The 27,030-nt window shown below is 36.9% G+C and overlaps 1 protein-coding gene across 23 annotated transcripts in view; it reads left to right on the top strand.

The window, feature by feature from the left end:
• Positions 1–27,030, top strand: part of ZGRF1 (zinc finger GRF-type containing 1) — a 99,030-nt gene that overhangs the window by 65,535 nt on the left and 6,465 nt on the right. For 21 of the 23 annotated variants that reach the window (XM_035293094.3, XM_078366672.1, XM_078366668.1 and 18 more), the window contains 8 exons: positions 7,120–7,263; positions 7,904–8,018; positions 9,893–10,155; positions 12,876–13,035; positions 16,313–16,390; positions 16,592–16,739; positions 22,817–22,944; positions 24,931–25,054. In XM_035293094.3, the coding sequence (XP_035148985.2) occupies positions 7,120–7,263; positions 7,904–8,018; positions 9,893–10,155; positions 12,876–13,035; positions 16,313–16,390; positions 16,592–16,739; positions 22,817–22,944; positions 24,931–25,054 (1,160 nt within the window). The remainder of the gene's footprint in view (positions 1–7,119; positions 7,264–7,903; positions 8,019–9,892; positions 10,156–12,875; positions 13,036–16,312; positions 16,391–16,591; positions 16,740–22,816; positions 22,945–24,930; positions 25,055–27,030) is intronic. The other 2 variants (XM_078366676.1, XM_078366666.1) reach the window with 1 other exon arrangement.

The raw sequence follows: 27,030 nt of genomic DNA on the forward strand, positions 1-27,030 counted from the left end.
GCCATTTATCCATATTGTTCTTAAATCTAGAGTCTAGATTATTTATTTCGACTGTTGTATAATATTTTGTGAACATGCTAATAGTTTATTGTTTCCATTGTTGTTTGGGTTTCTAAGTTTTACCATTGTGAACAGGGTGTTATAAATATTCTTGTACTGTGTTGTAGATATGTAAGAGTTTTTTTTTTTTTTTAATATGACTCAAGGAATGAAAATACTGCCTTACAGCATGTAAAATACTTCATACATCTTTAGGTTATAGTGCCAAACAGATTTCCAAAGTGGTTATATCAGTTTGTACTCATCCTAAGTATAAGAGATCTTATGGGTCAACCCATTCAAATGAGTGTAAGATGATCTCATTGTGCTTTTAGCTTACATTTCTTTGCTCACCAGTGATGTTAAAATACTCTTCATGTGTTTATTTAATAACATATGTTTCTTAGTCATTTTACTGCTGGGTTCTTTATAAGCTTCTTTTATTTATAGAAGTTCTTTATGTATTCTTCATATTGATTCTTTGTTGAGTATGTATGTTGTGAATATCAGCTCCTGGTATGTATTACGTCTTTTCACTTACTTTAAGGTATCTTAAAGTAAATAAAAATTCTTAATTATAGTCAGATTTATACTAATCCTTTCTTTTTGACAATGCTTTTTATATCTTAAAAAATCTAAAAAAAAGCTTTTCCTATGCTGAGTTCTAAAGTTATTCACCTATATTTTCTACTAAATGTTTTAAAGTTTGGTTTTTGACATTTAAATCTTTATTATTATTATTGCTATTTATTTCCTTAAGTTTTAGAGGGGACAGGTGGTGCTTGGTTACATGAATAAGTCTTTAGTAGTGATGTCTGAGATTCTGCTACACCTATCACCTTATCAGTACACACTGTACCCATTTGTAGTCTTTTATCCTTCATTCCCCTCTCACCCTTTCCCCTGATTCCCCAAAGTCCATTGGGGGACTTTGTATTATTCTTATGGCTTTGCACCCACATAGTATAGCTCCCACTTAGAAGTAACAACATACAATGTTTGGTTTTTCCATTCCTGAGTTACTTCACTTAGAATAGTGGTCTCCAGTTCCATCCAGGTTGTTGCGAATGCCATTATTTCATTCCTTTTTATGGCTGAATAGTATTCCATGGTGTTTGTATATATATAAATCACAATTTCTTTATCTACTCATTGATTAATGGGCATTTGAGCTGCTTCCATATTTTTGCAATTGTGTATTGTGCTGCTATAAACATGTGTGTAAGTATCTTTTTGTGTAATGTCTTCTTTTCCTTTGAATAGATACCCAGTGGTGAGATTGCTGTATCAAATGGTTTTTAAGGAATCTCCACACTGTTTTCCACTGGTTGTACTAGGTTACATTCCTACCAGCAGTGTAAAAGTGTTCCCTTTTCACAACATCCCTGCAAACATCTCTTATTTTTTGATTTTTTGATTATGACTCTTCTTGCAGGAGTAAGGCAATACTGGCTTGTGGTTTTGGTTTGCATCGCCCTGATTATTAGTGATGATGAGCATTTTTCATGTTTGTTGGCTTTCTTTCGAGAATTGTCTATTCATGTCCTTAGCCCACTTTTTGATGGGATTTTTTTTTTCTTGCTGCTTTGTTTGAGTTCCTTGTAGATTCTGAGTGTTAGTCATTTGTCGGATGTACAGATTGTGAAGATTTTCTCCCACTCTGTGGGTTGTCTGTTTATTCTGATAATTGTTTCTTTTGCTGTACAGAAGATTTTTGCTAATAGTTTAATTTCCATCAACTTGTCTTTGTTTTTATTGTTTGCTTTTGGGTTCTTGGTCATGAAGTCTTAGCCTAAGCCAACGTCAGAAGGGTTTTTCTGATGTTCTAGAATTTTTATGGTTTCAGGTCTTAGATTTAAGTACACCAAGTCATCTTGAGTTGATTTTTGTATAAGGTGAGAGATTAGAATCCATTTTCATTCCTCTACATGTGGCTTGCCAGTTACCCCAGTTTGTTGAAGGGTGTTTTCTTCCCCACACTGTGTTTTTATTTGCTTTGTCAAAGATCAGTTGGCTCCAAGTATTTGGCTTTATTTCTGGGCTTTCTATTCTGTTCTATTGGTCTGTGTGCCTGTTTTTATACCAGTACCATGCTGTATTGGTGACTATGAGATTTAAATCTTTAGTCTATTTAAAATTGATTTTTTTTTTTGGTATATGGTGTGAGGTGTAGGGATCCAGTTTCATTTTTTTCTTTTTTTGAGTTGGGGGTCTCACTCTCATCACCCAGACTAGAGTGCAATGACGTGATCTTGGCTCACTGCAATCTCTGCCTCATGGGTTCAACCTATTCTCCTGTCTCAGCCTCCTGAGTAGCTGGGATTACAGGTGTCTGGCTAATTTTTGTACTTTTAGTAGAGATGGGGTTTCACCACGTTGGCCAGGCTGGTCTTGAATTCCTGACCTCTGGTGATCCACCTGCCTTGGCCTCCCAAAGTGCTGGGATTACAGGCATGAGCCACCATACCCAGTCCATTTTTTTTCTTTTTTATTATCAGTTTTGCTGGAATATTAGTAATTTTTTATTGATTAGTTTTTCATTTCCTCACTGATCTGCAATGCCACCATTGTTTTATTTGTATTTTTGTTCTTCTGATCATTCTTGCCTGAGGTTTGTCTTATTTTGTTATGTTTTTCAAAGAACTGACTTTTGGCTTTATTGATCAGAAGATCAGCAATATATTTTTGTTTTGTTTTTATTGTTGTCGTTGTTGGCTTTCTCTCTCATTTTTATGATTTCTTCTAATTTGTTTGGGATAATATACTCTTTTTCACACATCTTAAGCTGGATACTTAGCTAATTTTGAGACTTTTCTCTTCTCTAATATAATTATTAGGGTTGTAAGTTTTCCTTAAAGTACCACTCTGGTTTTTTTGTTTGTTCATTTGAGATGGAGTCTGGCTCTGTTGCCCAGGCTGATGGCAGTGGTGCAATCTCAGCTCACTGTAACCTCCACCTCCTGGGTTCAAGCAATTCTTCTGCCTCAGCTTCCCAAGTAGCTGGGACGACAGGCACTCACCACCACACATAGCTAACTTTTTTGTATTTTCGGTGGAGATGGGGTTTCATCATGTTGGCCAGGCTGGTCTTGAACTCGTCACTTCAAGTAATCTGCCTGCCTTGGCTCCCAGATTGCTGTGTTTACAGATGTGAGCCTCTGTGCTTGGCTTAGCACTCTATTTTTGCTGAGTTACTTTTTTCATTATAATTCAGTTTGTTTTAAATTTTCTATTATTATTTCTTTTATAACCTGTGAGTAATTTAGCATTTGTTTTAATATTAAAATATCTAGGGGATTTCTATGTTGACTTTTTGTTAACTTCTGACTTAAATATGTAATAGGTAGACATTATGATTTTTATAATATTATTCTTTAAAGTTTATTAAGTTTATTTATTTATTTATTTTTGAGACAGAGTCTCGCTCTAATGCCCAGGATGGAGTGCAGTGGCATGATCTCACTGCAAACTCCACGTCTCAGGTTCAAGCAATTATTTCTCAGTCTCCCAAGTAGCTGGGATGTCAGGCACCTGCCATCACACCCAGCAAATTCTTTATTTTTAGTAGAGACAGGATTTCACCAAGTTGGCCAGGCTCATCTCAAACTCCTGGCCTCAAGTGACCTGCCCAGCTCAGCCTCCCAAAGTGCTGGGATTACAGGCATGAGCCACCACAACTCGCCTACTAAGGTTTTTGTACGCTTGATCTTAAAGACTGAAAATCGGTATTTTAATGGCATAGTACAAGGGAAATATGTTTTCTCTAATTGTTGAATATAGAACTCTTTAATGATCAGATCAAGCTTATTAATTGTCTTGTTCAGATCTTCTGTAGTCCTGCCAAATTTTTGTGGCAGTTATCTAAGTAATTAAGGGAGATGAGTTGAAAACTTCCTCTGTGGTGCATTTTCTCCCTGTTATTTTATTACTTTTTCAATATTATATGTTAGGGCTATTTTATTAGTTACATATATTTTTAAAATTATTATTCACTTTGGGGTAAATTTAAACATGTCATTATATAAAGATGATCCTCTCCACCTCTAATAATTATTTCTTGAAAATCTGTCTGTTCATATAGATATACTGTTTATTTTGACTAGTAGTTGTTTCATAGTGTTTTTTGTTTTCATTTTTTTCATCTTTGTTTCTAGATTACAAGTATTTCTTATAAACAGCATATGTCTTAAAGATTTGCCTTTTAAATAGAATAAGCCCAATAGTTGAATTTATTATAGTAATTGATACCTGGATATGTTTCTATAATAAATTATTTTTGTTCATTCTAATTTTATTATGCTCTTTTTAATCATTTTTTTTTGGAGACCGAGTCTTGCTCTGCCACCCAGGCTGGAGCACATTGGCATGATCTCGGCTCACTGCAACCTCCACCTCCTAGGTTCAAGTGATTCTTCTGCTTAAGCCCCCCGAGTAGCTGGGACTACAGGCGCGTGCCAGCATGCCCGGCAAGTTTTTGTATTTTTACTAGAGACAGGGTTTTACCATATTGGCTAGGCTGGTCTTGAACTCCTGACATCGTGATCCACCCGCTTCGGCCTCCCAAAGTGTTGGAATTACAGATGTGAACTGCTGTGTCTGACCATTTCTTACTTTTTAAAAAAATAAATTGATATTTAAATCTTACCCTGCCCCCAGTAAAATAGATACTTAGAAAGCATCCATATTCCTTGATTCTTCCCCTGATTTCTTCCCTTACTCTTCCCCGCTTACCCCCAGTTGACAAAAATCTAAACTAGTACTACTCAAGGTAGAGTCTGTAGGCTGGTTCTGGTCCACAAACCTACTGGTTCCCAAAGAGAGCTGAGGAACTGCTCCAGAATGCAAATGACCTTTATCATTAGCGCACTGTTTAGTTCAGTTGTATTTTGTTTTATTTGTAGCAAGCTTTCTGAATGAAGGAAGCATTATGTTGATTTGTTGAATTAAAACAGCAAATATTTTAGTCAAACATTTAATATACTTAGTTATCTTCTTGCATTCGTTGTTGTTAAAGTCTGATGACACTCTAATTTTTTTTTTTTTTTTTTGAAACAGAGTTTCACTCTCATCACCCAGGCTGGAGTACAGTGGTGCAATCTGGGCTCACTGCAACCTCCACCTCCTGGGTTCAAGCGGTTCTCCCGCCTCTGCCTCCTGAGTAGCTGGGGCTACAGGTGCAAACCACTACACCCAGCTAGTTGTTTTTTTTTATTATTTTTTGTAGCGATAGGTTCTTGCTCTGTTGCCCTGACACATCTCGAACTCGTGGGCTTAAGTGATCCTCCTGATTTAACCTCCTAAAATGTTGGGATTATCCTGGCCTGTTTTCTTGTATGCATGTACATATGTATTTGTTTATTGAGATGAGGTCTTACTATTTTTGATAGGCTGGTCTCAAACTTTGGGACTTAAGCAGTTCTCTCATGTTAGCTTCCCAAGTAGCTAGGACTACAGGTGTGCGTCACTGCACTCAGCTGTTATTATTTTACATTGTTACTGTCTTCCTTTACCTCTTTTCGTCTCTTTACCAGGCCAAGTCTAAATTATTTGTCTATCTATTCTAGCTTTCCCTTTTCTATATGAATCTATAATCCAATTTTTTAAAAAGTCTTTGTGTTCCTCAAATGTCTCATTATTTTGGTCTGTGAACTCATTTTCCCCTGGCAGTATCAGCTTTTCTTTCTGGCAGTGTATGTCAGGGAAAGCCCACCCCAATCTGGTCAGCTCTACTAAGGAGCTCAGGGAATCGAAGGTGTAACTGACCTACAGAGTGGAGAGCCCCAGGCACCAGAAAATCACAGCTACCACAGAATAATCCCTAAAGTGAGGTCTAAACCCTCTGGTTAAAGGAAAAAAGCAACATTAAGAGGTATCATTTCGGCCGGGCACAGTGGCTCAAGCCTGTAATCCCAGCACTTTGGGAGACCGAGACGGGTGGATCACGAGGTCAAGAGATAGAGACCATCCTGGTCAACATGGTGAAACCCTGTCTCTACTAAAAATACAAAAAATTAGCTGGGCATGGTGGCACGTGCCTGTAATCCCAGCTACTTGGGAGGCTGAGGCAGGAGAATTGCCTGAACCCAGGAGGCGGAGGTTGCGGTGAGCCGAGATCGAGCCATTGCACTCCAGCCTGGGTAACAAGAGTGAAACTCCATCTAAAAAAAAAAGAGGTATCATTTCTTAGATTGTAAAATTCTTCAGTTCTAGCAGTTTGAGGTGAGGTAGAAACTGCCTGTGATCAATGAGTTACCATCTGTTTTTCTCTGCTCTTTATAGCATAGAGGTTGCATTGCTGCCCTGATTTTTTTTTCCATCTAGAGGATTTCGGGACCAGAAGTATAAATTTTATTATAGATAGGTAGCCCCTATTTGTCCTAGGACAATTGGAGATGGGGAGAGGATGGGATGGGAAGCAAGAACAGAACCCCAAGATCCTCCCCACCCTCTTTGATCCTCTCTTTCTTTGCAGCCCTTCTGCCCTTTGCCAAAATCAGTTCAGGGAAACATACACCAGTTCAAAACATCCCCTCCAACTCAAAGTTTTCCATGGTTTTTCCACTTCTCTCTGTTCTCCACAGAAAGGAAGCCAACTGCTTCCAGAACTTCTATGAGAAATAAATTTCCACTATTTGTGAATTACTCATTTAAGATTTTTTTTTATAACAGCCTGAATGGACTAATACAATAATCTTATGGGCTAGCCCATGTCCTGCCTTCTTAGGCCTTCTGTGGATTCATGCAAAACCTAGGGATTCCCATTGTACCTAACTCATCTGCCCATGTGATGTCTCTGCCTTCCTTCTTCCTCACTCTGTAATTCTGCCATCTCTTTAGTCTTTTTCTATGTGATTCAAGAGGTACTGTATTGATTGCAGAATCTGATGCTGGTTCTTTTGTTCAGGATAACTCCCAACTTTTAGGTTGATAGTTGATGAATATCTTTCCAGAACTTCTCATCATGTGTAGGTATATGTATACTATAGATGTATGTACACACATTTACAAATACATATAATTTAAACAAATATAGAACCATACATGTGTCTTTATAGTATTTAAAAATGTTTGTCTTTTCAGATGATCTTTGGGTGGTTTCAAAAACCCTAGACTTTGAGCTGGATACTTTTATTGCATGTAGTGCTTTCTTTGGACCATCATCTATCAATGAGATAGAATTACTGCCTTTGAAAGGCTATTTCCCTTCTAATTGGCCCACTAACAGTGAGTATTACTATGCTCATTTTAGTCTATATTTAAAAAGAATGATAGACATAAGATGCACTGTTTGATTAAAACCAACAAAAAGCACCCACCTCTAGTTCTTACTATTATGTACAATGTGTTCCTGAAAATGCGTGTGAAAGTTGAATATATAGATATTTCTCTGAGGAAGAATGCTGTGTGTGGGATTGTTTTGTTCTAATTTTTTAATTAGATTGTTCTGATTTTTTGTTTTCCATATATTTCTGTAAAGTAATTGAAGAAAAAATGCAAGGAAGTGTTTAAAAATTATACAAATACTACTGTATGACACAAGTGATATGTTAATTAAAGGGAACTGCTGTGAAGTTGTGCCACTGGGTACTGACTCAACGCAGCTGTTCTTGATCATTTGCTGATATATAGAAGTCCAAATATGATTTAAATTATGCAATTTATGGGTACCTATTATAAAACTAATGGGCAGATAGCATAGTAATTTAATGAACATGAGTTTGGGATCTCTGTGTGTGTTTAAGAGTTTGTTTTATATCATGTGCTTAATCCAGTAGCCAAACTCTGAGTTCTGTGGACATTTAACAGAGTTTTTATGGTCCATTTTGTTTACATCAAATGTTTATTTTCTGCATCCTCTGTACAGTGGTTGTCCATGCGTTATTGGTTTGTAATGCTAGCACAGAACTGACTACTTTGAAAAACATTCAGGACTACTTTAATCCAGCTACTCTACCTCTAACACAGTACCTGTTAACAATGTAAGTCATTTTTTTTTACCTTTGAGTCATTGGTATTAAAAAATGCTAATCAGAAGTGAATATGGAAAATTCAATAAAAGTACATTACAAAATGTTGTCAATGAAATTGTAATTATTTTTCAGACTATGACATTACTGTTAGTAGTTAAAAAGAGAAAAAGGTCTGGGCGCGGTGGCTCACGCCTGTAATCTTAGCACTTTGAGAGGCTGAGGCAGGTGGATCACCTGAGGTTGGGAGTTCGAGACCAGCCTGACCAATATGGAGAAACCTTGTCTCTACTAAAAATACAATAACTGGGCGTGCTGATGCATGCTTGTAATCCCAACTACTTGGAAGGCTGAGGCAGGAGAATTGCTTGAACCCAGGAGGCGGAGGTTGCAGTGAGTCGAGATTGCACCATTGCACTCCAGCCTGGGCAACAAGAGCGAAACTCTGTCTCAGAAAAAAAGAAGCTGGGCGCGGTGGCTCACGCCTGTAATCCCAGCACTTTGGGAGGCCGAGGCGGGTGGGTTACGAGGTCAAGAGATCGAGAGCATCCTGGTTGACATAGTGAAGCCTCGTCTCTACTAAAAATACAAAAAATTAGCTGGGCATGGTGGTGCATGCCTGTACTCCCAGCTACTCAGGAGGCTGAGGGAGGAGAATTGCCTGGACCCAGGAGGCGGAGGTTGTGGTGAGCCGAGATCACGCCATTGCACTCCAGCCTGGGAAACAAGAGCGAAACTCCATCTCAAAAAACAAAACAAAACAAAACACAAGAGAAAAAGAATTAAGCATTATTTTTAATCTATTTATTAATGTTTGAGCTAATAAATGTAATGTTACTGTAAATTTTTTCACTTTCTCAAGAAATAATTTAAGGATTATTTCAGTGTTGATTTTATTTTTTATTATCTGTATTTTTGTACCACAAATTATTTAACATTTAAATGTTAAATGTTACAGTTTGAATCCAGTGTGTATATTGATGCTGATTTTATTCTTGATATAGGCATATTTCATTTTCAATTTCTCAAGCACCATGTCCCTTTTTAAAAAATTGGAAGTGGTATTATATTAAATGCATTAAAATGATAAGAAAAAAGTTCAGTTTTCATTTTGGAATGTTATTATCTATCTGTGGTGTTTTATTTTTCTCACTACAATGAAGTCCTAGGTAAAAAAAATATCCTTGTGATTTCTTTATGTTGTTCATCCAATTTTTTTTTTGCCTGGGTGACAAGATCAGAAAAAATGAAGGAGCGAGGGAGAGAAGGATGGAAGGAAGGATGGAGGGAGGGAGGGAGGGAGGGAGGGAGGAAGGAAGGAAGGAAGGAAGGAAGGAAGGAAAGAAGGAAAGAAGGAAGCAGATAAGCAAATCCTCTAAAATGTTTTTTTTTTTTCAAATTGTTCATCCAATTTGAAATGAATTGAGTTTTCATAGAAATATAAATAAAACCAATAAATAAATAAAACTAGTTTTACCTGAAACGAGGGCTAATTATCTCAGTCAGATTTGGATAATAGAGCATCGGTTTTAAAGTCAGTCTACCACTTATTTGTGGTATGGTGTTGGGGGAAGTTTAATATTCTTGTATCTGTATTTTGGATAATTAATTACTTCCTAGTGTTATTGTGAAGATTTCAGCAAGTAACATGTAAAATGCTTAGAGTGTCAGCACTTAGTAAATATTCAATAAACATTAGTTCTCTTCTACCCTCCTCAATATTGACGTATGTATCCATTTACAGTATATATCCACTTACTGTTTGTTTCCGTAAAAAACTGTTCTCTGTAATGCTTACAAAGTGAGGGCTAAGTTATGAATTGTTCTACTCATCTTTTCAAATGCCTTTAATTTTTTTTGTTGTTTATTTGCTTCATTTTTATTAGGTCTTCGCCAACTATAGTTAGCAACAAAAGAGTCAGTAAGAGAAAATTTTTCCCACCAGCCTTCACAAATGTCAGCACAAAATTTGAACTACTCGGCCTAGGAGCAACATTGAAGTTAGCTAGTGAGGTGATTGAGGCACACAGGTTAAACAAAGATCAAGCTATAGCTCTAATCCAGATAGCTCAGATGATGGCATCACATGAAAGTGTTGAAGAAGTGAAGGAACTGCAAGCTCATACCCTCCCTATCACGATCATACATGGTAAGAAGCAAGAAAGAAAATAATTGTAATTGTTTTCTATTTGTAAGCTTTTATAACTCAGTCTGCTCCTTTATAATTTCCTAATCAAAAGAGATTCAAGAATAACTCTAAGTAGACTTTTTTTTTGAGACGGAGTTTCGCTGTTGTTACCCAGACTGGAGTGCAATGGCATGATCTCGGCTCACCACAACCTCCGCCTTCTGGGTTCAAGCAATTCTCCTGACTCAGCCTCCTGAGTAGCTGGGATTACAGGCGCGCACCACCGTGCCCAGCTAATTTTTGTATTTTTAGTAGAGATGGGGTTTCACCTTGTTGACCAGGATGGTCTCGATCTCTTGACCTCGTGATCCACCCACCTCAGCCTCCCAAAGTGCTGGGATTATAGGCATCAGCCACCGCGCCCGGCCCTCTAAGTAGACTTTTTTAACCTGATCCTACTTTGGTAAACTGTTAGATGAGAACAAAACTGACTACCCTAAAAGGGAGACTTATTAGCTATCAGATAAATGAGTAGCATCATAAGCTTATGGTCAGAGTATTCAGATTCAATCTAGATGTTTACATGTTGCTCTACTAGAATAGATTTAACTTGATCGGCAAAATCTTTTATTTATTCCTAGTCAGCTCACTCTTCTATCCTTTATATCAGTGATTACAAACCTTAATTCTTCTCATAACCTCATTCTTACCCTTTCTCTTGACTCTGAAGAGGAAATGGAGGTCATAACAGAAATTGCTTTCAGTGTCCTGCCCTCCTTCTCCAATTTATCTAATTTTGGAGCTATTCTTACCTCTTGGTTCTGTCACAGTGAAGGAGATTTACTTCCTTCTACTTATAGTAAATAGTTCTATCTGGATTCTGTTGCCTCTGTAGCACATTTCCTCTCATAGTCAATCCCGAAGCTAATCCTACTTTTTTGTCCTATTTTGAGGAATTACATCACATCCACCTTGTTGACCAAATCAAACCTGAGAGTCATCCTAGACTATTTTTTCTCTCAAGATTAAGTGACTCTCTCTTAATCCTCCTCTTATTCTCTTACTATTCATCTCCCACCATCAGATTAGTCACTGAGATGTGTTCCCTCTAGCTTCTATCTATCTTTCATATTGAGTATCTCTTCTCCGTTGTACTTGTACCTTCTCAGTCCAAGCCTTCACCATATCTCCATGTAACCTTGTGGATAAGAGTGTGGGCTCTAGAGTTAGAATCCTGAATTTACGTCCTGACTCCATCATTTGTGGGCTGTATGATTTTGGGCAGGTTATATATCTCTTAATCTTTAATTTCCTACTCTGTAAAATGGAGATCATAATAGCATTCACCTCATAGGGTTGGAGGATTAAATTAGTTAACATATGTAAAGAGCTTAGAACAGTGCTTGGCACATGGGAAATGCTTAGTAAAGTTAACATTTATTGTTATTATAATTATCTCACACAACTTTCTAATAGATCTACCATTAGTTTTGCCTTACTTCATATTTTCATTCAAGTTGTTTTCTTAAAACACAATCTGATAAAGTCAAACCCATTGCTTGGCCTCACACCTGTAATCCCAGGACTTTGGGAGGTCAAGGAGGGTAGGTCATTTAAGCTTAGGAGTTCAAGATCAGCCTGGACAACATGGCAAAACCAAACCCTACCTCTACAAAATTTAAAAATTAGCTGGGCATGGAGGCATGCACCTGTAGCTTCTTGGAAGGTTGTGGTTGGGGGATGGCTTGAGCCTGGGAGGCAGAGATTGCAGTGAGTCAAGATTGCACCCTGCACTCCAGCCTGGGCAACAGAGCCAGACTCTGTTTAAAAAAAAAAAAAAAATCAAACCCACTGCTTAAGATCTTTAGATGACTTCTTTGGCCTTTAAGATAAAATTCAAACTTTGTTTAGTTATTGCAAACAGACCTTTTGTGATTTATCCCTGTGCCTACCTTATCAGCCTCATCTCTTGCCTATTTGGTAGAGGTTATATAGAAAAGTTCTTTTAACAGCTACATGCTTTGTGACAGCTCTGCCTGGAATGGCCCTTTCTTTAAGCAGTCTGGATAGCTTATTCTGGAATTCTTAGTTCTACTTCCTAATTTTAGGAAGTATTCCCATCTCCATCAAAACAGAGATAGGTTTTCTTCCTTCTCTGATCCAAAATAATATTACTTACCATATTATTTTATAATTATTTATTTACTTGTCATTTTAAGTAGGTGATGGTCTCATTAAAAGTGGAGGTATTTTGGTTATCTGTTTATCCCCTGTGCTTTGCCCATAGGGAGCACTCAATGTTTTTTGAACATATTAATTAAATGAAGGAGGGAGAGATGGATGAAATATTTGTTATGCCTGTAGAAATTCATTTACATTTGGCCAGGCACAGTGGCTCACACCTGTAATTCCAGCACTTTGGGAGGCCAAGGCAGGTAGATCACATGAGTTCAGGAGTTTCAGACCAGCTGGGCCAATATGGTAACACCCTGCCTCTACTGAAAATACAAAACTTAGCCAGGCGTGGTGGCACACACCAGTAATCCCAGTGACTCAGGAGGCTGAAACAGGAGAATCACTTGAAACCAGGAGGTGGAGGTTACAGTGAGCCGAGATTATGCCACTACACTCCAGCCTGGGTGACAGAGTGAGTAAGACTCCGTCTCAAAAAAAGAAAAAGAAAAAAGAAAGTTATTTATTTTATACTTTTTATTTTTTTCTCTTTCTTTTAAAATAATTAGGTGTGTTTGGAGCAGGAAAGAGTTATTTGCTGGCAGTGGTGATTTTGTTCTTTGTACAGCTGTTTGAAAAGAATGAAGCTCCGAACACTGGAAATGCAAGGCCATGGAAACTTCTGATTTCTTCTTCTACGAATGTGGCTGTTGACAGAGTACTTCTTGGGTAGGCATGACAAGTGCATTTAAGTAGCTAATGTTTTGGGATATTGTTGAGAGAGCTAACCCACTATGAGCCCTGAGTGTCCATGTAGTCTTGCTGGTTATGCCAAGAATGCAAGACCTTTGTCTCTGACCCAGGAGCCAGCATCTGTGAAACAGTAACAGGCTAACTAATTAGTTTGTAAGTAGGATAAAATCAAAACCAAAACTGAAAATTTTGGCACAGTGATACTCATGCAAAAATTCAAGTTCAGCCAAGAACATATAGGGCAAGAGATGTATTATTGGGGGAGGTAATCTGCCAGTGGCCTTGAGCATCCCCCTGCTAGGATGCCAAGGATGCAAGGCCCTGACCATTCTTATCCAACGCATTTGTCACAGTTTGTTTGCAATAAGCAATTCTGACTGATGAAGTAAAAACTGTCCCTCTAGGACAAAGAGTAGGCTTGCTTATTACTTCTAATAAGATAATAGATCACCAACCTCAGTGTTCTTGCCTTACTCCTCAACCCACGGTATGTGCAGGCATCTACCTGTACCCTGTTTTTTGTCTCCTCATGTGACTTGGAAGCCAAGGGAAGCAGATATGTTGATGATTATGCTGCTTCCTGTGCCTGTGCTCTTGTCTCTGACCCAGGAGTCTTGGGTCTATTACCTTAGAAGTAGGTTAAAATCAGGCTGGGTGTGGTGGCTAAAATCTGTAATCCCAGCACTTTGGGAGGCCAAGGCAGGCAGATTGCTTGATGTCAGAAGTTTGACACCAGCCTGGCCAGCATGGTGAAACCCCATCTTTACTAAAAAAAAAAAAAAAAAAAAAAAAAAAATTAGCCAGGCCTGGTGGAAGGTGCCTATAATCCCAGCTACTCAGGAGGCTGAGACAGGAGAATTGCTTGAACTCAGGAGGTGGAGTCTGCAGTGAGCTGAGATTGCACCACTGCACTCTAGCCTGGGTGACAGAGGGAGACTCTGTCTCAAAAAAAAAAAAAAAACCAAAAAACCAAGTAAATTATGTTTTTTATTTCAATAAGAGGGATGCAAAGAAGATAATAACAATCTGTTCTGAAGGTAACTTTTGTGATTGCATGACTTCATTAAAAATGCAAAGAAGTATTACAATATTTAACCAACATTCCAATGTTTAATGATCTGAATTTCAATGTAAATGGCAAAGTTTGATTAGGAGAAACACTTCATTATTTTTAAGTCTAGGTTTTTTAAAAATTAATTTTCATAATCATACAAGTTGATGCTTATGTGGAATATATGCAGACTATACAGATGTTTTATTATATTTATTTACAGATTTTTAAATACACACACACACACACACACACACACACATTTCATTTTCCAACTTTGAGATTCCATAGTATGTGTTGTTTTGTGTCCTGCTTTTTTTACTTAAAAAAGGTGGCTCACGCCTATATTCCCAGCACTTTGGGAGGCTGAGGCAGGTAGATCACTTGAGGCCAGGAGTGCAAGACCAGCATGGCCAACATGGTGAATCTCCATCTTTGCTAAAAATATATAAATTAGCTGGGAATGGTGGCTCACGCCAGTAATTCCAGCTACTCAGCTAGCTGAGGAACAAGAATCACCTGGGAGGTGGAGGTTGTACTGAGCCAAGATTGCATCACTGCACTACAGCCTGGGTGACAAAGTGAGACTCTGTCCCCCCCAAAAAAAAAATCTTAGAAAACATAATTTTTTATAACTATTATATTCAATGATTTGCTTATACCATATTTTAAGAAATTTTTGATTAGCAAATTATTTCCAAATTCTTGTCAGTATGAATTATATTATGACAAAGATCCTTAAACATAAAACTCTGTATCCGTTTTTGATTCTTTCCTTAGGAATATAATCCTAAGCCTTGAATAAACAATATGAAAACTTTTAAGCTTCTAAATATGCTTTTCAAAATTTCCCTTCAGAAAGATTCTTCCAGTGTACACTCTTATAAGTAATTTAAAAGAGTGGCTGAGGACAATGTTTTTTTTGAAATAAAGATAATGAGTTACCTGGAGTCTACACAGGAAAGAACTTTAGATTGCTTAGCCCAAGATGAAAATTGAACTGTAGACTATTAGAAAACAAAACAAAACAAAAGAAGAGGTAGAATGAGGAGGGAAGGTAAATACTCAATACTAAAAGTTTACAGGAAACATATAAAAGAGATTCCTTAATGCTTAAATCTCTGATGAGGACATGAGAAATGTGCATCCTAAGTAGGATCTGAACCTCAACTGCCTATAGTCTGGTTTTATATGGGTTTTTCACACTGAAATAACATTTTCGTTGTATACTTGAACAGTGTTTTCCTTTTGTAATGGATGGAACAGTTTCTTGAGAAGAAATGAAAGAGCATGGGGTGAATAGTACTTTGAGGAGACTTTACCCTTTATTATTATAGATTTAACCAAACTTGCGTTGGAAAAAAACTAGTATTTCAGCCTGTTAAGTATCTGTTATTCTTCAAGGTGAAGACTGTGAAAAATTTAACAATTGAATCTATTCATATATTGACACTAAATAGTTTGTTTCATAATTATTTTGGAATATTATTTCAGAGAGCTAGAGTTTAGTTCTCCAGTTCTTTAAATTCCCATTTTGACATGGTGGAAGAAGTTTTGGATGGTTGGGCATTGACTGAGTTCCAGCTGTGTTCCCAGCATAGTGCTAGTAAGATATATAAAAGGGAAGTGTAGGTGAGGGGGTTCTTCCTCAGAAAGACCTAACTGGAGGGTAACGTATGTAGGAAAATGATCATAACCTTTGGATGTAGACAGAGTTGCCTGGGTTTGAATCATGATACCTCTCCTCTCAGCTTGGGTCCTTATCTCTAAGAGGAGATGTCATCTAGAGTTGTAGTGAGGGTTAAACAACGTAACATATGTAAAGAGGCTCTTCCTAACAAATCTTGGTGCTAAGTATAAGGTAGCCATTACTTTATTATGTCCCTAGAGGCAATTTTATTTGTAATAAATACTAACATTGGTATTTTATGAACATTTAATGAGCCTTCAAAATGGAATAACGCATATTTAAAAATTCTCTAGAAAATGCCTTATGTTTAAAAAACCAACTATTTTTTTCAAGCATTTACATTATATGAGTTTAGGTATTTCACATTCAATTTTATAATTAAAATATACTGTTACATAAAATTAATTGTAATAACAGTTATTATTTGAAACTTTATTTTATATTCTAAAATATTTATATTATCTGTTTCCTAAATAATCAGAATCTACTTTATATTATTTTCTTATTTAAAGGCTTCTCAGTCTTGGATTTGAAAACTTTGTCAGAGTTGGGAGTGTTAGGAAGATTGCCAAACCAATCTTACCTTATAGGTAAGAATGCAAAATTCCAGAAGTCACGGCATGGTCAGAGGGAAGTATGGTAATTTCAGATCACTCTTACCTTAAATTTGGTTTTTGAAGAATGGAGAAAGGCTTATCTTTTCTTGGTTAACTTAGAAAATCTGTATTTTGTTTTACTGTGATGTTATGAAAAATGGAATAAAAAGGAGTGTTTTCTGTATAATTCTTTAGCTTACATGCTGGCTCAGAAAATGAAAGTGAACAATTAAAAGAACTACATGCACTAATGAAAGAAGACCTGACTCCTACAGAAAGAGTCTATGTGAGAAAAAGCATTGAGCAGCATAAACTGGGGACCAATAGAACCCTGCTGAAACAGGTAAGAAGTAGTAGCTTCAATTTGTTTCTTGGTTTATATATGCCATTCAGATTCTCTTATTTCTGTTGATGAAAAAATATTTCCTTTAAATAAAACAAACTGCTGTGATAACTTGGATTCTACTAAGATGCAAGCATGTGTATCCTTGGATATAGTCTACCCAGTGCATGTTTTATGTTTGCTTCAAAGCATTCCTCACATTCATGAATATCTCCAACTCACCATGGCTGAATCATCCTTTCTCCTCCCTCTTTACTTTCTTTTCATAGGCTTGAGGAGGAAAGTATAGAGGTGGGAATAGATTCCTTGCAAGTTAAGTAAAATTGGTTGTATTCTAAGAGAAATAGTGATAGAGAAGGTCTGACCCTGAGCAGAATATCTAAGTGAAATTTGTCTTTGATGCTGTCCAAGACAGCCAAGACTTTCAGTGTTTGTGTATATCCAAGAATCCAGGTAGTTCAAACACTTCCAGGTATTGGGATCCAAGACTAAGCACACACGATTCCAGGCTATAACAAGTAGCACCATCTCCTTTATCAAGTTTTGATCCAGGGAAGCCTAGGCATCAACTGTTGAAAGAGAAAGAAATCAATCAGCATCTTCCTCCTGTGAAGGGAGAGCATGGGGAAAAGCAGTGGGGATGGAGGAAAAGAAAGTTGTTGGCTTCCTGGACCACTTGCACATTGGCAACTTTATGCTAGAGATTTGAGAAAATTAGTCTACTTGGGACCCTGTATTGATAAGCTATTGCTGAAATAATGAGTGTTAACAAACTCAGTCTCAGTACTTTAAGACAACAGCTTATGACTCTACACGTCAAGTGGTGTGGCTTGGCCTGAGGCTATGGGTCAAGTCTGTCTTTCTGATAACATTTGCTATGGCATGATCTTCTGACAGATGGCAGAAGTGCAAGAGGGCAGGACAGATCACAGAAACACTTTTATTTTTATTATTATTATTATTTTTTGTAGGAAGGGAGGAAGGAAGGAAGGCAGGAAGGGAGGAAAGGAGGAAGGGAGGGAGGGAGAAAGGAAGGAAAGGAGGGAGGGAGGGAGGGAGAGAGGGAGAGAAGGGAAGGAAGGAAATCAGGCAATGAGAGGGACATTGCTGACCTGGATCTAGAGGTCTACAAGTTGAATTCTTTTTTTTGTTTGTTTCTTTTTTTTTTTTTTAAAGAAGGAAAGAAAAAAAAGGAGTGAAGGAGAGGAAGAAAGAGGAAGAAAAAGAGGGAGAGAGAACGGAAATGTTGCTTTATTCTAAAAAAAAATGGGTATTAATAATGGCCAATCAATATTTCATTTAAACCTATGGGTAGGTGTGATGTGGTATTGACAAGAATGTATATTTTGTGTATTTAAAGAGGAGATGTCATCTAGAGCTGTAGTGAGGGTTAAACAACGTAACATATGTAAAGAGGCTCTTCCTAACAAATCTTGGTGCTAAGTATAAGGTAGCCATTACTTTATTATGTCTCTAGAGGCAATTTCATTTGTGATAAATAAATAAAAATAAATAAATAAATAAATAAATATTTATTAAGTTTACTTGTTCCGGATCTGAGTTCGAGTCCTTGATATCCTTATTAATTTTCTGTCTCATTGAGTCTAAGTCTCTATGTATCTGGGTGTTAGGATCATTAGCTCTTATTGTTGCATTGATTCTTTTACCACTATATCTTTGTTGCTTTAAAATCTATTTTATCAGATACGAGAATTGCATCTCCTGCTTTTTATTTATTTATTTATTTTTGCTCTCCATTTGGTTGGTAAGTCTTTCTCCATCCCTTTGTTTTGAGTCTTTGTGTATGTTTGCATGTAAAGTGGGTCTGGATGTAGCATACTGTTGGGTTTTGGCTGTATCTTTTGATTGGGGGATTTAGTCGATTTAAATTTAGGATTACTGCCATTTGATGTTAACTAGCTGTTTTATCCATTCGTTGATGTAAATTCTTCTTTATGTTGATGTTCTTTACTTTTTGGTATATTTTTAGAAAGGCTAATACTGGTTGTTTCTTTCTATGTGTAATGCTTCTTTCAGAAGCTCTTGTAAAGCAGGCCTGGTGGTAATAAAATCTCTGAGTACTTGCTTGTTCATAAAAGATTTTATTTTTCCTTCAGTTGTGAAGCTTAGTTTGGCTGGATATGAAATTCTGGTCTGAAAGTTCTGTTCTTTAAGGCTGTTGAATATTGGCCCCCACTCTCTTCTGGCTTGTAGAGTTTCTGCTGAGAGATCTGCTGTAAGTCTGATAGGCTTCCCTTTGTGGGTAACCTGACCTTTCTCTCTGGCTGCCCTTAGTATTTTCTCCTTCGTTTCAACCCTGGTGAATCTAACGATTATGTGCCTTAAGGTTGCTCTTCTTGAGGAATATCTTTGTGGTGTTCTCTGTATTACCTGGGGTTGAATATTGACCTGCTTTGCTAGTTTAGGAAAAGTTTCCTGCATAACATCCTGAAGAATATTTTCCAGCTTGGATTCATTCCCTCTGTTGCATTCAGATACACCTATCAAACGTAGATTTGGTCTTTTCACATAGTCCCACATTTCTTGGAGACTTTGCTCATTCCTTTTTATCCTTTTTTCTCTAATCTTGTCTTCTTGTTTTATTTCATTAAGTTGTACTTCAACCTCTGATATCCTTTCTTCTGCTTGAACAATTCGAGTGTTTAAACCTGTGCATACTTCTCAGAGTTTCTGTATTGTATTCTTCAGTTCCATTAATTCACTTATATTCCTCTCTAAGTTGTCTATTCTCATTTGGATTTTGTCAAACCTTTTTTTTCAAAGTTCTTAGTTTCTTTACATTGGGCTACAACATGTTCTTTTAACTCACAGAAGTTTCTTATTATCCATCTTCTGAAGCCTGATTCTGTTAATGGGATGCGCTCCTTCTCCATCAAGCCTTGTTCCCTTGTTGATGAGGAACTGTGATCCTTTTTAGAGGGAGAGGCATTCTGATTTTGAGTATTCTCAGCCTTTTTATGCTGGTTTCTTCCCATCATTGTAAATTTATCCACCTGTCATCTTTGTAATTACCAACTTTCAAATGAGGTCTCTGAGTGGACGTCCAAGTTGTTAATTCCCAGGACTGAAATATGAGCAACCCACTGCGCCGGCCAAAACAGCAGCGTTAAGACTGATGATGCTTTTCTGCCCGGGAATCTCCAGTCTGGCTTCCTTCTTGAATCCGTAATAGGCGACTGTGCCTTCCTGGAGCTCCAAACCTCGGTCAGAAGGGGAACCAGTCCCGTTTACTCTGCACCAAGAGCTGCTGAGCCGAGGTGCTGGTAAAACCACTGCACCAGCCACAAGAGTCGCGCTGGCGACCCGTGCAGCTCCTCCACTGGGAATCTTCTGCTCCATGAGCGACCAAAATTTGTCTGAAAGTGTGGCGTCCTCTCATTCTCTGCGCTTTCACTGGGAGCTGCAATCCTGAGATGTTAGCGATCAGCCCTCTTGGATTGTTCTCCCAGAAACACATTTAAAGCTTCAGCTTATATTATGTCTGCTAACATTCCATTTGCTGTAAGAGGTCACATGGTCAAGCCTAATATCATTTAGGCAGGGAAATAAACTCCTCTACTTCTCTGGTGGGAAGTACTGCCAGGTAACATGGCAAAGGGTGTGGATGTGTAATAATACTTTCCTAGGGAGGGAAGGAGAAACTGGAAATATTAACCAATCTATAACAAGTTTTGGTTCTGGAAGTCCTCAGAAAACTTCAGACTAACTTTCTATTATTTGAATTGCAGAGTTGACTCTGTATTCTTTTCTTAACCAAATCCAGAAAGGCTTAGTTTGGCTGTGTTCAATTAATACAAATTAGTCATTTATGTTGACTACATACCATTTTATTCACCCAACATGATAATGATATGTAAGAATCATTATTCTTATATATCATTGTTAATGATTTCTTGGATGCTTTTCTGAATGAAAGCCCAGTTACCATGATCTGTTGCTCATTGGTATCACCTATTCACACATGAAAATATTTTAGAGGAATTCTTTTTTTAGAAGTTTTCTCTGGTATATTTCTAAGGTCCAGTCAGGCATTCAGACCTGACATAGTTTTTTTTTTTTTTTTTTTTTTTTGAGCTGGAGTCTCACTTTGTCACTCAGGCTGGAGTGTAGTGGCATGATCTCAGCTCACTGCAACCTCCACCTCCTGGGTTCAAGTGATTCTCCTGTCTCAGTGTCCTGAGTAGCTTGGGATTATAGGCACCCACCATCATGCCCCGCTGGTTTTTGTATTTTTAGTAGAGATGGGGTTTCACCATGTTGGTCAGGCTGGTGTCGAACTCCTGACTTTAAGTGATACTCCCACCTCTGCCTCCCAAAGTGCTGGGATTATAGGCATGAACCACTGTGCCCAGAAGACCTGACACATTTCTAAAGTGACATGTCTTCACAATAAAACTAATTTTTAAAAATGCTTTATAGTTAATTAATACTTGCTAGGTCAGTAACAAAATCTTTTCTGTTGTTAGAATCTCAGAACAGAATAATAAATTAAAAGATAACATTTTTTTAAAAGAAGACTTAATGTTTTAGGTTTCTATAATAGCTATTTCTTTAAATTTAGCATAAACTTTTTAGAATTTTTTCTTTTTTTACCTTTAAAACTTTTTTTTTTAATGTTGAAAACTGGATACAAACACACACATTATTCTAGGCCCACCCAGGGTCAGGATAGGCCTACCCAATATCACTGTCTTCCACCTTACATTCTGTCCCATGGAAAGTTTTTAGGGGCAGTAGGACATATGGGACTGTCATCGCTTATAATAACAATACCTTCTTCTGGATACTTTCTGAAGTATGTCCCTGAAACTGTTTTATAGTCAACTTTTTTTTTAATAAGTTAGGAGTATATTCTAAAATAATAAATGTATACTATAGGAAATATATAAACCACTAAAATGTCATTTATTATCAAGTATTATGAACTGTACATAATTGTATGTGCTATACTTTTATATGACTGGCAGTGTAGTAGGTTTGTTTACACCAGTATCACCACTAACACATGATTAATACATAGTGCTGTGGAGGTTGTGATGTCACCAGGGGCTGGGAATTTATTAGCTCCATTATAATATTATGAGACCATCATCATATATCTGGTTCATCATTGACCAAAACATCATATTGTTTTGCGGTACATGACTGTATACGTATATGTTTGTGTGTGTTTATACACACATATGTATACATACACGTGTGTGTGTATTTGAATCTTATAAGTTGCACATTATAGCAGTGTATCATTACGCTAAAGGCAAAAAACTTCACAAAAGCTGATTTTTAAACTCTAGAACTAAATGTGAACAGTAAGGAAATCTAGGAATTTTCTAATTGGATGTGTGTGTGTGTGTGTATATGTGTATGTACACGTGTGTGTATAGATAGTGGGCTACTAGGCCAATGACCACATCTAATTAGAAAATTCATAGATTTCCCTGTTGTTTACATTGAGTTCTAGAGGTTAAAACTCAGCTTTTGTGAAGTTTTCTGCCTTCAGAGTAATGGCATGCTGCTAAAATGTTTAACTTATAAGATTCAAATATACTTACAGGCTACGAGTACATTTTATTTACTGTTGTTAAGAATTAGCCATGTTTACATTTTTAAATAAATAAAACTAATGTGCTTGAAGGCTAAGCAAATAATATTTTGTTAGCATATTTAATGTTCTTTGTGAAGAACTTTGGCCTGTGTTGATTAATATATGTTGTCTACTTAACTTCATCTAGAAGATAATGTATGTGTGTCATCCTATTTTTCAAATACTTGATATTGTGATACTTTCCTTCTGAATATCAAAATGTGTCTTTTATTTGTTCTTGTTAATGGACTTGTGGCTTAAGTAACCTACATTTGTTGATTTCCATTTTGTATGTAGGGATAATGAAAATGTGGAGATATGATGACCTAAGATTTCTGATGGCTAGGAATTAAATTAGCCACTCTCTAATTTAAATTCACTCTCTAATTTTAGCCCACGAGTTCTTTGGTAAATACATTTCGTTATTTTCTCTTAATAGTTGTTAATTAATAACATTTTTCTTGTAATAAAGGTTCAAGTAGTTGGAGTTACCTGTGCAGCCTGCCCATTCCCATGCATGAATGATCTTAAATTTCCAGTAGTTGTGCTGGACGAGTGTAGTCAGATAACTGAACCAGCCTCTCTCCTTCCCATTGCAAGGTAACCTATAAGATTCTTTCCCCAAGGGTACTCAGATGTCACAATTATATCAAACGTTTCTGCAGTTCAATCCTTTACCAAACTTTTGTGAAAATTCTTAACAATTTAAATAGTAAAGTGATTTTTAAAAAGAATACAGAGGAGAATTTTAGGAGGTTGATGTATAAAAGTTTTGTTAGATCACAGTTTAGACATTTGGATGACATACTATAGCCCTAGTGCTAGGATTCAAGTAGAAACTTGCAGATTTCTCAACTAGATTAAAAGTGCTCATTAGGCTGGGCATTGTAGCTCACACCTGTAATCCCAGCACTTTGGGAGTCCGAGGCAGGTAGATTACTTGAGACCAGGAGTTCCAGACCAGCCTGGCCAATATGGTAAAACCCCATCTCTACTAAAATTACAAAAATCAGCTGGATGTGTGTAGTGCATGCTTGTAATCCCAGCTACTGGGAAAGCTGAGACATGAGAATCACTTGAGCCCGGGAAGCAGAGGTTGCACTGAGCCGAGATCATGCCACTGCACTCTAGCCTGGGCAACAGAGCAAGACTCTGTCTCAAAAAAAAAAAAAAGAAAAAGAAAAAGTGCTCTTTAGTCATAGTTTAAGAACCTAACTCCATTGTTGAAGAATGTCCTTCAGTTTTCCTACCTTAATATAATCCAAGTGTTTAAGTTTTGTAAATAATTTTAGACAATGAAAACATATAAAGCATATAAAGAAAAACAAATTGAAAATAAAAATTTGTCTACTAAAACTAGAGGACCATGAAATCTTCTAAGCTGTCCTAGCCAATTGAAACATTGTGCTTTTAAAGCATCTCTTATTAAGGAATCCTAAAGATAATGAAAAGAATAGTAGGACTCAGTAGGTCTGAGTTCTAGCCTATGCTGTGTCCCCATTTAATGAGAGAGTAAGGTACTAACTATTATGGTTTGCTTGGGACTTAGAAGATTCCTGGATCATGGGGCTTTCAAATTTTAGGATTAGTTGGTTATCCTACTCAGGGGCCAAGGATGAAAGAGCTGCAAATGGTAGAGGAGTAGTACTTGTTGAATGCCTACTATATACTAAACACATTACATATTTCATTTAATCCTTAAAATAGACACACAAGTTATTATTACCTCTAAGTTACTAACAATACTGAAGCATAGGCTGGGTGCAGTGGCTCACACCTGTAATCCTAGCACTTTGGGAGGCTGAGGCAGGTGGATCACTTGAGTCCAGGAGTTTGAGACCAGCTTGGGCAACATGGCAAATCCCCGTTTCCACAAAAAATACAAAATTAGTTGGGCATGATAGTGTGTATGCCTAAAGTCTCAGCAACTTGGGAGGCTGAGGTGGGAGGATTGCTTGAGCCCAAAAGGTCAAGGCTGCAGTGAGCAGAGATCACACCACTGCCCTCTAGCCTGGGTGACACAGAGTAAAACCTTGTCTCAAAAAAGAAAAAAAAAGTAATACTGAAACATGAAAGGATTAAATAACTTGCTGAGTCTCTAAAGTATAATGGAGTTGAAATTTAGATATAGTTTTTTTTTTTTTAATAAAACTTTGATTTTTTTTTCCCCACTGTATCCTACTCCTATTTAGGAAGACATTTCACTCTTAAGAACCCAATTTACTTCACTTCTAAAACAAGGGTTTAAGCTAAATGACTTCCAAGAAAGACTCTAATTCCAAGAGTTTATGGAGTCTAAAAACCAGTATTTCCCAAATATGCTCTGTGAAATATTAATTCCATGCAGAGGCAAGGGGCACCTACTAGGTTTTATGTGGGAGGAGGATAAATTATGTACAAGAGTCTTTATTGCATAGCTTTTCAAAGCCTTTAATGCAGTTAATAGCACGGCTAAGCTTTATTAGTACTCAGGATACTTCATAGCATTTGAATATTTCGAAATACAGTTTTGGCAAACAGCGCAATAAATGATGTTAATGCACTGTTTTTTAATTGCTTAGATTAATTTTTGAAATTCTGTTTTAGGTTTGAGTGTGAAAAACTGATTCTTGTTGGGGATCCCAAACAGCTACCTCCTACTATTCAGGGTTCTGATGCAGCTCATGGAAATGGATTGGAACAAACTCTTTTTGATCGACTTTGCTTAATGGTACCAACTGCTAAATTCTTACAGAATTATCATTTATTGATTATGCATTGTGTGCGTGTGTTGATAGACAATGAAAATGTTAGAAGACTTAGTTCTGCCTCAAAATAATGTATAATTAGAGTATAACATCAGTTGTACTCCAATTAATTAATAACAATTTTGTTGTAATAAAGGTTTACAAAAAAAGTCAAGTGGAACCCTGTAATTTAAGTGCCCTTTTATAAAAAGATTTTCCTTATTTACCTGAGTAGCGGGTAGGAGTATACAGCTTTTGCTCTAAAACCAAAAAAACCCTATAATGCCTCTATTATCTACATGGAACACTACACATTGCAAATAATTTTTAAATTAATTATTAACATTTTTTAATTGGAGTGGAGTTTGCTGTCTTAGTCTATTTTGTGCTGCTATAACAGAAAAACCTCAGACTGGGTAATTTATAAAGAATGGATATTTATTGCTTATAGTTCTGGAGACTGAGAAGTCTAAGACCTGGGACTCACATTTGTTAGGGGCCTTCTTGCTTTATTGTCATTCTGTGGTGGAAGATGGAAGAGCAGGAGAGTGCAAGAGGCCAAACTCATCCTTTTATGAGGAATACACTCGTGATAATGGCCTTAATCTGTTAACTCACACACGTACACCAGGAATGGCATTAATCCATTCACAAATCCATCCTTTTATGAGGAACCCACTCATGTGATAATGGCATTAAACCATGAGGATTAGGCAGAATCCTCACGGCCTAATCACCTTTTGAAAGTCCTACCTCTCAACACTGTTGCATTGGGGATGAAGTTTCCAACACATGAAATTTGAGGGACACATTCAAACCACTGCATTCATCTAACATAAAACTATTTCTTAAAAAAATTGTTTTTTCTTTAGAGCATGCGGTTTCTATAGCAGAAACTATTTTAAAGTGAACAGTTTAGTAGCATTTAGTAACACAGTTTCTTGTGTAACCACTACCTCTATCTGGTTTCAAAATGTTTTCATCACTTTAAAATAATCTCCCATACCCATTTAGCAGTTAACTGTCCATTTCCTCTTCCCTACAGCTTCTGGCAACTACCAGCCTCCTTTCTCTCTGTATGGATTTATCTATTCTGGATATTTTACATAAATGGTATCATATAATATATGATATTTTGTGTCTGTTTTCTTTCACTTTTTGAGGTTCATTCATATTGTAGCAGTACAGGTACTATATTATTATTATTACTTTAGAGTACATTCATAATATTGTGCAACCATCACTTGTCCATTTCCAGAACTTTTTCATTATCCTAAACAGAAACTTTGAACCATTAATCAATAATTTCTCATTTCCCCTTCCCTCAGCCCCTAGTAACCTCTATTCTACTTTCTAGCTCTATGAATTTGCCATTCTAGGTGCTTCATTTGAGTAGAGTCATACAGTATTTGTCATTTTACGTCTGTCTCATTTACTTAGCAGAATGTGTTCATAGTTCATCTTTGTTGTACCATGTATCAGAATTTCATTCCTTTATAAGGCTAAATAATATTCTGTTACATGTATGTACTGCATTTCTGTTGATAGATATTTGCGTTGTTTTCACCTTTTGGCTCTTGTGAATTATCTGCTGTGAACATTGATATATATTTGCTCAAATCCCTGCTTTCAGTTCAATACATACCTAGAAATATAATTGCTGGGTCACATGATAATTTTATGTTTAAAGTTTTGAGGAACAAACAAAATTTTTCTGTAGCAGCTGCACCCATTTTACTCTCCCAACAGCAGTGTACAAGGGTTCCAAGTTCTCCACATTCTCACCAACACTTCTTGTTGGTTTTTGAATTTCAAAGCCATCTTAATGATGTGAAAGGGACTCTCATTGCGGCATCTTTTCATGTGCTTATTGGCTATTTGTGTATCCTCTTTGAAGAAATGCCTATTTGAGTCCTTTGCCCATTTTTTAACTGGGTTGTTTGTTTTTTTTGTTGTTGAG

The sequence above is a fragment of the Callithrix jacchus genome, chromosome 3 (assembly GCF_049354715.1).
Source record: "Callithrix jacchus isolate 240 chromosome 3, calJac240_pri, whole genome shotgun sequence".
Lineage (NCBI taxonomy): Eukaryota > Metazoa > Chordata > Mammalia > Primates > Cebidae > Callithrix > Callithrix jacchus.